The sequence below is a fragment of the Dama dama genome, chromosome 23, assembly GCF_033118175.1.
Source record: "Dama dama isolate Ldn47 chromosome 23, ASM3311817v1, whole genome shotgun sequence".
Taxonomy (NCBI): domain Eukaryota; kingdom Metazoa; phylum Chordata; class Mammalia; order Artiodactyla; family Cervidae; genus Dama; species Dama dama.
The window spans coordinates 66,946,062-66,958,492 of NC_083703.1; the positions used below are offsets into that span (position 1 = coordinate 66,946,062).

At 48.3% G+C, this 12,431-nt stretch overlaps 1 protein-coding gene across 2 annotated transcripts in view; it reads right to left on the reverse strand.

The window, feature by feature from the left end:
- The window catches only part of TTI1 (TELO2 interacting protein 1), a 40,884-nt gene that overhangs the window by 8,374 nt on the left and 20,079 nt on the right, over positions 1 to 12,431 (reverse strand). For both annotated transcript variants that reach the window (XM_061127256.1, XM_061127257.1), the window contains 4 exons: positions 11,354 to 11,502; positions 7,822 to 7,962; positions 5,318 to 5,522; positions 4,939 to 5,026 (listed from right to left, as the gene is read on the reverse strand). In XM_061127256.1, the coding sequence (XP_060983239.1) occupies positions 4,939 to 5,026; positions 5,318 to 5,522; positions 7,822 to 7,962; positions 11,354 to 11,502 (583 nt within the window). The remainder of the gene's footprint in view (positions 1 to 4,938; positions 5,027 to 5,317; positions 5,523 to 7,821; positions 7,963 to 11,353; positions 11,503 to 12,431) is intronic.

The following is a 12,431-nucleotide window of genomic DNA, read 5'->3' on the forward strand; positions in this document are numbered from 1 at the left end:
CCATTCAAATATAATAAGCCCACATGTGGGTAAAGAGAGGAGTTGGGGCTCTGACGGGGATGAAATGAACAGGCCTCTGCCAGTCTGAGTTCGTCCAGGGTTTGAGGCAGTGGCTGTGTCTTTGATGGGCTGAGATCCTACTGCTAGAAAGAGTGCCGGGAAGTCAGTCAGTAAATGAACATTCAATCTTGGTCCTGGCTGCTCACGCAAAAGGGGTAAGGGGAAGGTGGAACAACTAACATGAAAAGGATCTTTCAGGGACTTCCCTGGCGGTCCAGTGGTTAAAATTCTGCACTTGCACTGCAGTGGGCACAGGTTCAATCCCTGGTTCGGGAACTAAGATCCTGCATGCTTTGAGGTGCAGTCAAGATAAATAAATAAAATTTAAAAATACTTTAAGAAAAAGATCCTTCCGAGGTGACTACCCCTGTTTCAGATTTCAGTCAAGATGAAGCAGGCTTCCAACAAAAAATACTATGCCCAAGGGTATACATGTATGTGTAACATATACACAACATATCATATATTTGGCACATTTATATATCTCCCCACATGGATGATTCCCTGGTGTCTCAGATGGTAAAGAATCTGCTTACAACACAGGAGACCTTGGTTTGATCTCTAGGTCAGGAAGATCCCCTGGAGAAGGCAATGGCTACCCACTCCAGTATTCTTGCCTGGAGAATTCCACTGACAGAGGAGCCTGGTGGGCTACAGTCTATGGGGTCACAGAAGAGTCGGACACGAATGAATGACTAATGCTTTCCACACGGGTGTGCACACACACATAAATATAACTCCAGAATGGGAGCACCATGAGGGCACAGGCCTCCTCCCTCCTGCTCCCCTCTAGTTTCCATGCCTAGAACAGTGCCAGGCACAGAGTAGTTACTCAGTCAATCAGCAGCATGAATGACCGCTGAGTGGACTCTTACATACTACCACTAAGCATCGGCGTGACAAGTCTGGAGGAAGTTGTTATCACCAAAGCCGGTTTATGGAGAGAGGAGATAAGGGGCAAGGAAACGAAGTCACCTGCTCAAGGTCGCAGAGCCAGTAAGATGTGAACCTGGGTTTGCCTGCGTCCAGGACTGAAGCCCCGGGCCCGTCTACACAATGTCCAGGAGAGGTAGATGGGGGAGGCTCTCTCCCTTTCCCACCACACGCATCAAGAACCATAGCATCCCGCACCTGCCCAACCAGGAGGTGAACCAGCTGGTCACTACCTGCTGGCACCTTGCACCCCCACCTGGCACCTCAGGGTGACAGGTGGAGTTAGGACTGTGGGGGTGGAAACCGTGTGGCCTGAAAGCATTGTCCCTCCCTTGCTGGGCATGGACCTCCAAGTTTGAAAAAAACAGATATTGCCCAGTTTTTGTTCTCGTTAGCCCTAGGGTAGGAGACTGACTAGATGATGTATGCGAAAGACAGGGAGCCTCAGAGGCTGCTTGGAGAGAGGCCTGAGCAGTGTGGTTTTAATGGAGCTGAGTTGAACCAGGTTGAGAGCATGTACTGACTGGAAGGAAAAACACAGAAATTTGGGGGAACGTGCACTCATCTCAGATTCCTCTCATGTAGGGGAAGGAAAAGCTCCATGGCCAGAAAGGCATAGAACCATGGAGGTCCACTACATGCCGGGAGGTACCTTAAAGGCCTCTGGGGCCACTGGGGAATTTATGTCAGTTAAGTTCCCCAAGGCTGAGATGGGGGCGTGGCTGATAGAACGTGTTATTTTGTACTCCAGTGCTTATTCTCAGGGACTGGGCCTTATTTATAGCTCGTGACATGCTGACCCCTCCTCCCACACCCTAAACATGGTTTTCTCATTTGTTATCCACTGAAATCATTTAACTAGGTGAACTCTGGGAGAGTTGGTATTTTTTCTTGCACAGCCAGTTAACAGTGACACCTGGTGGTAACAAACAGCAAGATTATACCCCTACTCCTACCACCCACCCCCATGCCCCCCCACCCCACCCCCTCCCCCCAACCAAGCTGCAAGATTTATGTTCCTCCTTACAAGGCACATTCGCTAGATAAAAGCATTAAACTGGAATGGCATCTCCGTTCTTAGCATTTATGGCCTCAGTTATATCAACCACCCCCTGATCAATTTCCATTTCTAGAGTTTACAGCCGGGATGTAAAAGCCTGCCACAAAGGCTATATTTAATATGACAAATTAAAAAAGCAAACACAGGCTTGGTCATTCTTTGGAGCCAGGAGAAGCAAACAGGAGGAAGGAAAAATCCAACCGTGAATACATGCAAAGGGAAACTTGCCTGGAGCTGCTGAGTCTGCCTCCATCCCCACATGAGGGAGGCCGCCCTGCTGAGGTCTCACCGAACCCCCACCTGCCAGACCTACAGACACAGCTGCTCCTCCACCTTCTTTCTGCACTGCGGTGGGGGGGCCCTCAGAGCAGCCACCTGTCCTCCCAGGTTTCCTCACCAGCCCCGCCACAGCCAAAGCGAGCCTGTCACCTGCCCAATGCCAGAAAGTCACTACCCCAGAGGGTGTCGGGGCATCTCTGAATGGCTCTGGTTTGTACTAGTTCTTTTGATTATGGAGCTGAGGCTTGAGTTTTTGTAACCCTCTGGTTACAGAACTCCCCTGTGGGCCCTGGCAAAGAACACACAGCCTTTTCTTCTCCCGAGTGGGTAGGGGTGTCACTGACAGTTGTGGGGAGGAACACTGAGAGGCAGGTGTGGAAGCAGGGGGCTGGGGAGAGGCTTCTGCAGGGGATCGGGTACAGAGATGAGGGTGCCTGGCCCGGCAGCTTGAAGGTAAGGAGAAGCAGACAGTGTTAAGAGAGATATTGCAAGTTAGATAGACAGGCTTCACTTCTGGAATGGATGCAGCGTGTGAAGGAAAGAGGAGAATTAAGGACCAACAACTGGATGGATGTGCGGCCATTTGCTGAGCTGGGGCCTCTGTCTCACTCAGGGAGCTCGTTCGTTAGTCCCTGGAGGTCTGACTGCTTTCATACTCATTGGCCCACCCTTCTCCCTGTTTTTGCTCTGCAATCAGACTCACAAAGGGACCAGGTTGCCTATGGTCTCAGACTTCTTCTCCCATTTAGAGAGCTTATTAATTTCTGAATCAAGACGCCAAATCAACTCTAGATCAAGGACAAAACAGGTATTTTTTTCCCCTGACTTCAAAATAAGTTTGCAGATGATGCTACATGAAGCAATCAACCTTGCACTTCCTCCCCACCCGGCAGAAGGAGGTCATCTGACTCAACCCTGAGTGGAATGCGGTGGAGCAAACAAAAGGCAAGGCAGTCAGGCCGGCTGGCAGCAACCTCCTCCTGCCCCACCCGCCTCCTCCTGAGGCACCTGGAATTCCAACTCAAGAGTCAGCAAGGTCCAGTTTGGGTTTGATTGCTTTCAATGGCAAAAAAAAAAAAAGAAAAGAAAAAGAAAATTAGAAATGAAAAGATAATGAATTGTGAATATTAGCCTGTTTGATGGGTCTGAATTTGAAGGACAGCTATGGGGAGGGTGGAGGAAAAGTAGAATGAGACGGGAGATGAGAAAAACCAGATCTTTCAGACTCTCGATCGTAATAGACACCCAGAAGAATCTGCTTCCAGATGGATTCGTCATGTTCGTGAGTTGTACTTTAAATCAGAGCACAATTAGCTTCAGGGACTCTGCCTGGGGGAGGACGATTTTCATCTTTAAGGAACGAGAATGTCTGGGGACAAGAAGCTGGTTGAGATGCGCCCCTGTGCTCGAGAAACCATGACTGATTCTGGGCCTAGAGGATGTGACAGGTAAGGGACAGAAAGAAAAAAGGGAACTGGGGAAATCAAGAGCAGAAAACTGCAAAGGATAATAAATCAATTCGAAGAGATACTTCCATCACTCCCAGAGAGTGCAAGGTTTATAAGGGAGCAAGTGGGCTTTCCTCACTCACAGAGAGCAGCCTTCCAGCCCTTCAGGGAGCAAGATGACACTGACCGCACCAAGGAAGATTAGCGGCGCGTTTCCAGAAGCTGATGGAGTGGGAGGGGCTGTTTCTTTGCCTGGGGAGGTGGAACTCTAAGGCCCAGGGCAGGCGGCAGGGCCAGGCAGATCGGCCAGCTTTCGCCTCCGCTGTAGACGACCAAGGATGGCAGTTCCAGGGCGCAGGCTGCGGCCGGCTAGAAGGAGGGCTCGGGACAGGGGGATCAGGGTGCACTGTGGGTCTCAAGTCAGGGGAAGGCTGCGGTGCTCAGTTATAGCTTTTGCCGAATATTCCTTAGGACTCTAGGCACCAGACACAGATTCTTCCGTTAGAGGTGGTAGAGCTATTCTTCAATAAGCAAATCTCTTAGAAATGAGAATCACATAATTTCAGAGTTGAAAAGGCCCTTTAAATCATTAGTCTAGGGGTTTTGAATGATTCTTGGTTCACAGACTCCTATTACATATCAGATGAGTGATGTAGACTCCGTCTAGAAAAAGACATGTACGTGTCTGCTTGCACACACACACACACACACACACACACACACACACAGTGCTGCAGACGATTTGTGAGGGTCCGTGGCACCTGAAGACCATTAAGACATTCTGTGGAGCCAAGGTTTGCTAGATCAATAACCCAATGCTTTTGCTTGGCGAGTGGGGGAGCTGAGAGAGAGGTGCCAGGGTCACCAGAAGAGGAGGGCTGGAAGCCAGTCACCCTCTGCCTGCTCCCCTCCAGGACACTGTCTTTATGCTTTTGGCCCCTTTGGAACTGTTGCTGATGCTGCAGCAGCAGAAAAGGTTACTTTCGTCTAGTCAAAATGCCATCTCTGGATGTTGGCACAGTTAAAGAACCCATCTTAACCTGGCGAGGAGAGAGAGAAGAGAAAGGAGCAGAGATGCCTCTACTCTGCTCGCCATTAGCAAATCATCCATAATTTAGGACAAACGTAAAAGAGATGCGGGTGATCAAGCAGACGTACCTCCTGGCCGCCTCTTGTAATTTCACGGGCTGCTTGGCACTGAGGTAAATCAAGCAGGCATCCGCCACTGTATTCAGGTCACCCTCACCTGCAGAGAGGAAAAACAAAACAAGCGCTGGCCCTCAGACTTCACTGGGGATGAGCAGTAACCCACTGCTGTTGGATGAAACTGGAACAGCTCGGCAAGATGCATGGACTCTGTACTCCATCCCCAAGTCAGAAAACACAGCAAGGTAAATGGATAAATGAGGCTGAAGTGAGATGAAAGGATGTGCACAGGAAGGGAGATGAGGGGAGCAGGGCCAAGTAAAGAGGGCAACAGAGGGGGTGAGACAGAGAGGATGGGGTGTGGGTCCAGGCGAAACTGGCTGGTACCTACCGAGGTCCAGTCTCTCACAGAGGGGGCCCAGGCCTTGTAAGACGGCCAGCTGCAACTTGAAGGCCAGCATGTGGGAGTAAACTGGTCCAGCTCTGGCACTGACGGGAGCCTGGCTGACTAAAGAGCCAGCCAGCTTTGGCAAGACATCTTTGCAGAACCGGCTCCTTAGAAAATCGCCACACTTGCCTCCCAGGGTACGCAAAACCTGCGGAAACAGTCCCCAACCCACTGACTGAACATCGCGAAGGCAGCAAGAGTGCTTAAGAGAATGTTTGGTAATTCAATTTCATCTCAGTCTCTGCTTGGGGAAAAAAAAAAAATAGAATTATTGCTGTTAATTCCTTGCCCACGGTTTGTGATTCTGACAGTTATGAATTCGGAGGTCTCTGTTCCTGAGGCATGGCTGTTTCTATCCATAAATACAGATTACGTGGAGAATAATTCAAAGGAATCTTGGGTTGGATGAATAATTTGGTTAATACCTGGATTTTCCTCCCTTTTTTGTTAAAAAAAAACCCCAAGAGCTTAAAGCAGGTCACATAGATCATTTCTTGAATCTTCCTAACAGCCCTTTAAGGAAAGACTTGGGCTTTTTAACTCTAGCTGGCTGAACACACACAAACAGGCCCCGGAGCCCAGGCCCAGCTCAGCTGCTGCCATGTGCAGGCGTTGGGAGGGCAGTGACTGGCTGAGGTCCTTGGCTGGGTCTGGGCAGGGACCCCGGTGGGCAGAGCTGAGTCAGAGTTCCTTCTGTTCCCTGGCACAATCTCTTATGTACATCCTCCTCATTCCAACTTGCACAACAGGCAGTCTCTTTGCATGTCTCGTTTTAAACTTTCTCTAGCAGAACATATTGAAACGTTTTGCCCCACTGCACAGGACTGACTGTACAGGATAATAAGAATTTCTTTAAAAATTGGTAAGCAAGGCATATCCAGCACCGAGAGCACTTGCCGACTTTGTAGAGAATGAGGCACTTATTTCAGGGCCCTCAGCTGGGCTGCACAAGGCCTGACGGAGCTCAAGGGTCGCCAGTGGGAAAGCGGGCTCAGTTACAGTGCATACACCTTTATATTTTTTCGTTTTTCCACACTTGCTGTCATTTTAGATAACCTATTAATTTTCTTAAAGGAAACAGCACAGATGAGTACGATTTGAGCAAGACCTCCTTCCTCCTCCTTTCCCCTAACTTCCCTTCTTCCCTCTCTCTTTCTCTCCCCACCCCGCCCCACCGTCAACACACGTGTGTCACTTTGCACATTTTGCTTTTGAAAATACGTTAACAATTTTGTATGTTGTCAATGTAAGCTTGCATTTTGGTCCAGTATATGTTGAAGAATCTTACAGAAACAATATATTTTTGCCAAGTATATCAGTTGCATCCCTGGCTTCATTTTGTATCCCTACACATCTTTTTTTCTTTGCCTTATCTTGCTCATCCACTTCTAATTTATGTTAGCTTGCCACGGTAAATGTATCTCTGTAAGCTGCCTTAAGTGCTTTTTAGAACAAGGAAGGATATAAATAAATAAGCCAAAATATGTGTGCTAACATACGCCAAACTAAGTCAGGGAGAATAATACCATGGATACACAGAGGGCTTTTACCTTTTCAAAGCATTTCACCAAATAGTCTCATTTTACCCTCGACAATAACAACTATGAGAAAGGTGGGCTAGGTGGCCATGAGCTTTGTCCAGAGTTGCCCAGCTGGATAGAGGGTGCCCACTGCTAGCCTGCAGACCCTTGGCCTCTTCACCTTGACTCTTTGTGCCATGCACAGAACGTGGGCATGAACTCACAGATTCAGGTTCTATCATTTACTATCTGTGTGATCTTTGTTTTGATTTTTGACTGTGCTGGGTCTTTACTGCTGTGTGAGGGCTTTCTCTAGTTGTGGTGAGCGGGGGGCTACTCTCTAGTTGTGGTGTGTGGGCTTCTCATTGTGGCGGCTCCTCTTGTGCAGCGGTGGGCCCTAGAGTGTGGGTTCAGTAGTTGTGGTGCACAGGCTTAGCTGCCCTGAGGTATGTGGGATCTTCCGGGGCCAGGAATTGAACCTCTGTCTCCTGCATTGGCAGGCAGATTCTTAACTACTGGACCACCAGGGAAGTCCCCAGCTGTGTGATCTTGAGAAAGTTCCTCAACATCTCTGGGCTTGTTTCCTGCTCTGTCAAAGATGGGGATGTTAGTCTCTTCCTTGCAAGGGTGTTGTAAGGAGATGAGCTCACACGTGGAGAATTGCCAAGCATGCTGCCTGGGGCACAGGAGGTGCTCACTGGATCTTGGTGGCCCTTTCATCTACTAGCTCACTCATTCTGCTTCAAATTCAAAAGGAAACTTTCATTTTTTTTTTCTCTGTACTTTTCTTATTTTTCTGTACTTTCTTCAAGGTATAGTAGGTCACATCAGATAAAAGGAGAACCAATCCCCGCAAAACACTGCTGAGCTTCCAGCTTACATCCCGCAATCCCTGTGACTGACGGCAGTGGGGCACCGGTGCGGTACCTTGAAGGCTCTGAGCACTGCCAGGGGGTCATCGTTGGTGAGTCGGTGCACGAGCGAGGGCCAGGCCCGATGAGCCAAGGGAAGCAGCTGGTTCTTGTGGGACTGCAGAACAACCACACACAGATCCAGCACATCCAGGACCTGAAAGGGAAGAGGACGTGATTGCAGCAGACCGTAAAGGCTTGAAACCAAATACCTGCGATCAAGTCGCCACTTAAAAAGAATAAAGTTTACACACTCATGAGTTCGTGACTACATGCCAAGCACTGGTGAGGTATACTGGGTGGGAGGCACACAGGGACAAAATACGTATGTTCAAAATACATGTTACCTTGTCTTCATGGGGGGCTTATGGTCAACTGGGGAAAGATCCAAGGTCTTAGACCTTAGCTAAGACAAATAAAGGGATGAATGATTGCCAATTGTGATGAGTGCTACGAAGGACAAAGTCAAGGGAGAAATGCAAAGACACTAAAGGGAGGGATCTACATCATACAAACTGCTGGGAGGGCTGCTGGGCCGGCTTCCTCCTCTGTCAAAAGAGGGGATGTCAGTATCTTCCTTGCAAGGTTGCTATAAGGAGATGAGCAAGGCAGAAACAAGGTAGTAACTTCCACAAGGAGGCATAAAGGATGAGCAGGAGCTAGTCACATAAAAAGTGGAAGAGCTGGGACTTCCCTGGTGGTCCAGTGGCCAAGGCTCGGCACTCCCAATGCAGGGTGCTTGGATTTGATGCCTGGTCAGGAAACTAGATCTTACACGATACAACAAAGATCTTGAATGCAGCAACTAAGACCCAGTACACCCAAATAAATGAATAAATAAAAAGAAACTAGAGCAGGGCAGCATGGAGCGTGACAGAGGAGGGGTAAGATGGGGCTGGACCATGAAGGCATCACGTTAAGACTTTTTTATCTGGTACTAAATGCGGTGGGGAGCCAGGGGAATGTTCAGGAACATGATATGATACAATTCATGTTTTAAAAAGGTCACTCTGGCTGTTGAGTGGAGGGGGGACTTGAAGTGGGAGTGAGAAGTGAGGAGGCGCTGGAGGAAGCTAAGACATACATCCACTTGGGTGGCATGGGGGTGGAGTCACGCGGCCACATGGTGGAGACAGAGGCAGGGATGTGAAGCGTTTGAGATCTGTTTTGGAGATGAAATGGCTTAAATTGCTGAAGGGCTTGCTCTTTGGGGAAGTGAAGAGAAGTATTAAAAAGAGCTGCTTGGATTCAGGCTTAGCAACTGAATAGACGCAGGTGCAGCTTTATGAGACAGGAACAGGGGAGGAGGAAAAAGCTGGGAGGGAAGAGGGAGATCGGGTTCTGTTACCTCTAAGCAGAGATCAAGTAGGCAGCTGGGACACAGGTCGACCTCACAAGAGAGGTCTGGGATAGCCTAGATGTCAATTCGGTTTTTTTACCTTTTCTGAAAATATGTCTCCTGATCTCTCAGGTCTCAAAGTTCACTGAAGACAGACGGCCTGCTCAGGGCCACAGGCAGCGGTCGCTGTGATGACCAGGGCAGGCTTCCCCCCAGCAGAGAGGAGATGAGGGCACACATGTGAGTCAGGAAGACAGAGTGAGGTCTGCAGGAAACCCAGATTGGATGCCTAGGATGTGCTGGTCATAGGAGGATTGGAACAGAAACAGAGAACAAAACAGGCCCTGCCCTTGAGGGCCGAATAGTTAGGGGAAGAAGAGAAACCTCAGGAGAGCAGGGTAGTACGCAGGGGGAAATGGCTTTAGGATCACTGACTGGCTTTGGATGTGTGTTCTGTCACTAACTGGGCAAGTTACATCATACGTCATTGACTCAAAGATGCAGGTTTTCCCCCTTCTGCCTGGAATGTTCTTCCTCTCCCTTTTGCCTCTGCAGGGCTGGTTCCTTCTCATCCTATAAGCTTAAACGTCACCCAAAAAACTGTTCTAAATTGGAACATAAGCTCCCTCTTATTCAACAGGCCGTGGGAAGAGTAGGTTCCCAAATACGTTTACTGCAGGTGTGAATTTTCTATAACAGAACCTCTTACTATCTTCACAGCATTTCCTCCACGTACATGTGTGTATTTGTGCATCACCTCTTTCCCCTCGAGACACAGAAAGTTCCATGAAGACAGGGATCGTGTCTGCTTCATTTCCTTCTATATACCCTCTGCCTGATCTGTAGCAGTCCTCAATAAGCGCTGAGTGAATAAGTGAATGAGTATAAATGCCACACCTCATGCTGTTTTTTCTTTATAGCAAATAACTCAGTGAGGTAGGTACTATCATATCTACTTTACAGATGAACCAGAAGATGCTCAAAAAGGTACACTGATCTACTCCAGGGGACGTGAGGGACAGAGCCAGGATTTGAACTTGGGTATGTCGATCTGATTCCAGTGCTGACGCTCTCCATAGCTACAGTGGTTACATGACTGCTGGGCTTCCCTTGTAGCTCAGCTGGTAGAGAATCCGCCTGCAATGCGGGAGACCTGGGTTCATTTCCTGGGTTGGGAAGATCCCTCGGAGAAGGGAAAGGCTACCCTCTCCAGTATTCTGGCCAGGAGAATTCCATGGACTATATAAGCCATGGGGTCACAAAGAGTCTGACATGACTGAGCAACTTTCACTTTCATACATGGCTGCTACAAAGTGTCCAGAAGAGGGAAGACACTTTGTTAATGTATCAACCAGACACCACTTAACAAAAGGCACCTGAAAAGTAACTCTTGAATGGAACAGAAAATACTAAGAAGTAAGTATCTCTGGGAAGACTAAACAAGTCCCACAAAACCCAGATGATGAAGTTTGAAGTAATCTGTGGGCCAGAGTTTCCCAGCCCACTGTCCCTGGTCAGGGCAAAGTGCTCTCATCACTATCAGTAATTCATGGAGGCGGCTGTGTTTCTCACTCCTGCTTGTGGGTATGGAGGAGTGGGTCAGGCTGTGCTTTCCTGTGGGTGTCAGATCTGCCCCCAGGTGATCTGAAAGCTGTGACCCCCATGCTCACCCCGCCCCCACCCCCCACCCCCACCCCGGCCTGTTATTGGAATCACTACTGTATAGTTTAAGTCCTTGATGATGGGGAGGCTGCTTCAGAAACTGCCAGCAAGCGAGGATGTAAGATTAAGAAAAGTGTTGATGCTTGGCCTAGGATGAGAATGGAAGCGGAAACAGAGATAAGGGCTACAGTCAGGCTTGGAAGAATGACCACTTTAAAGTATTAAAACCTGTGTCCCGCATTAAGTCAGCACAGAAAATGATATCCTTCCCAAAGCATGTGACTTTTTTTTTTCCCTTGGAGACGCAATGACTCTGAAACTTTGTGCTTTTTAATTCCATCAAGGGGACTCGGCTCCCTTTTGGCATCTGGGTCGATACAGAAAGACTAAGATGGCATCCCACAGATAAATTCCTCCTGAGGCCTTCTCTTGGCCACCGCACATGCACCGGAGATAAGGGCGGCTCCTGCTCACCCTGCAGTCACTGCCCGCAGACCAAACCTCATCCCGCTGCTCTGGGAACGCAGGGGTAGGGCTGCACACTGACCTTCAGGCGGATTTTCAGGCTTTTATCTGACATCAGGTGGATGCAGCGCTCCATCACGTCCGTGGCTATTTGGATCTGCACTGGCAGTGGTGGCTCCACATGGGGACCGGTGTCATCCGCCTCCACTTCGGGAGGGTCTGACTGCTCCTCTGGAAAAAGAGCATAACTGGGGGCAGTGTTTTCTGAGAGATGCCGCAGCTCAACTTAACCTCCTAACCTCAGATCTGGAGTAAGACTTTAGAGGGAAAATGTCAAGGAACTGATCCCAAGGAAACCATGTAAAAAAGGTGGGTCAAGCTCTGAGTCAAGATATTCACCAAAGCATTACCTCTAACAGCTAAAAACTGGGGGGAAACCATCCATGTCCACTGTAGGGGGATGGTTATATAAACCATGGTATGATCCATAGAATGAATGGCATGTTATGAAGGCCTGAAAATTTGTGTTTATCAAGGGCTATGAAATAACATTGTGTTAAAAAGAGAAAAGCAGGAAACAAAATTGCATATACAGTGTGAGTGCTATTATATAAAGTTTTCTAGAAAGACAGGAGGAAGTACAAAATATTAACAGAGATGGGGTCATGAGATAACGATTTTTATGTTTTCCCTATACTGTTAGCCTTTTCTAAGTTGCCATTCATAAATATTTAAAATAAAAACATAAGAGGGCAAGGTTCTAATTGGGAGCCCTGAGGCTGGGCAGTTCCCTGGTGGGCCTCTGGCCCTTTTTCTCTTTCCTCTCCTTTTGACTAAGGGGGTACATGTCTGTCTTCTTTACCAGCCTGAAAGCTCTTTTGAGGGCCAAGATCAAGCCTTGTGCATCCTGGTATGAGAGATAACACCAGGGCAGCTTGGTGCAATATACAATGATGGGGTTTGATCAGAGGACTAGTCTTGCCTCCACATCCTACTAGCAGCTCCTCTCACCGCATGTTACCTCATCTGAAAAAAATGGGGATAAAGCATGTATATCTCATTGGCTTTTTGAGAGAATTAAATGAGATGAATGTCACCAGTTATTTATTTATTTTCACTGCCTGGAGTGATACATTGCATGAGATAAGTGTAAGTCTGTA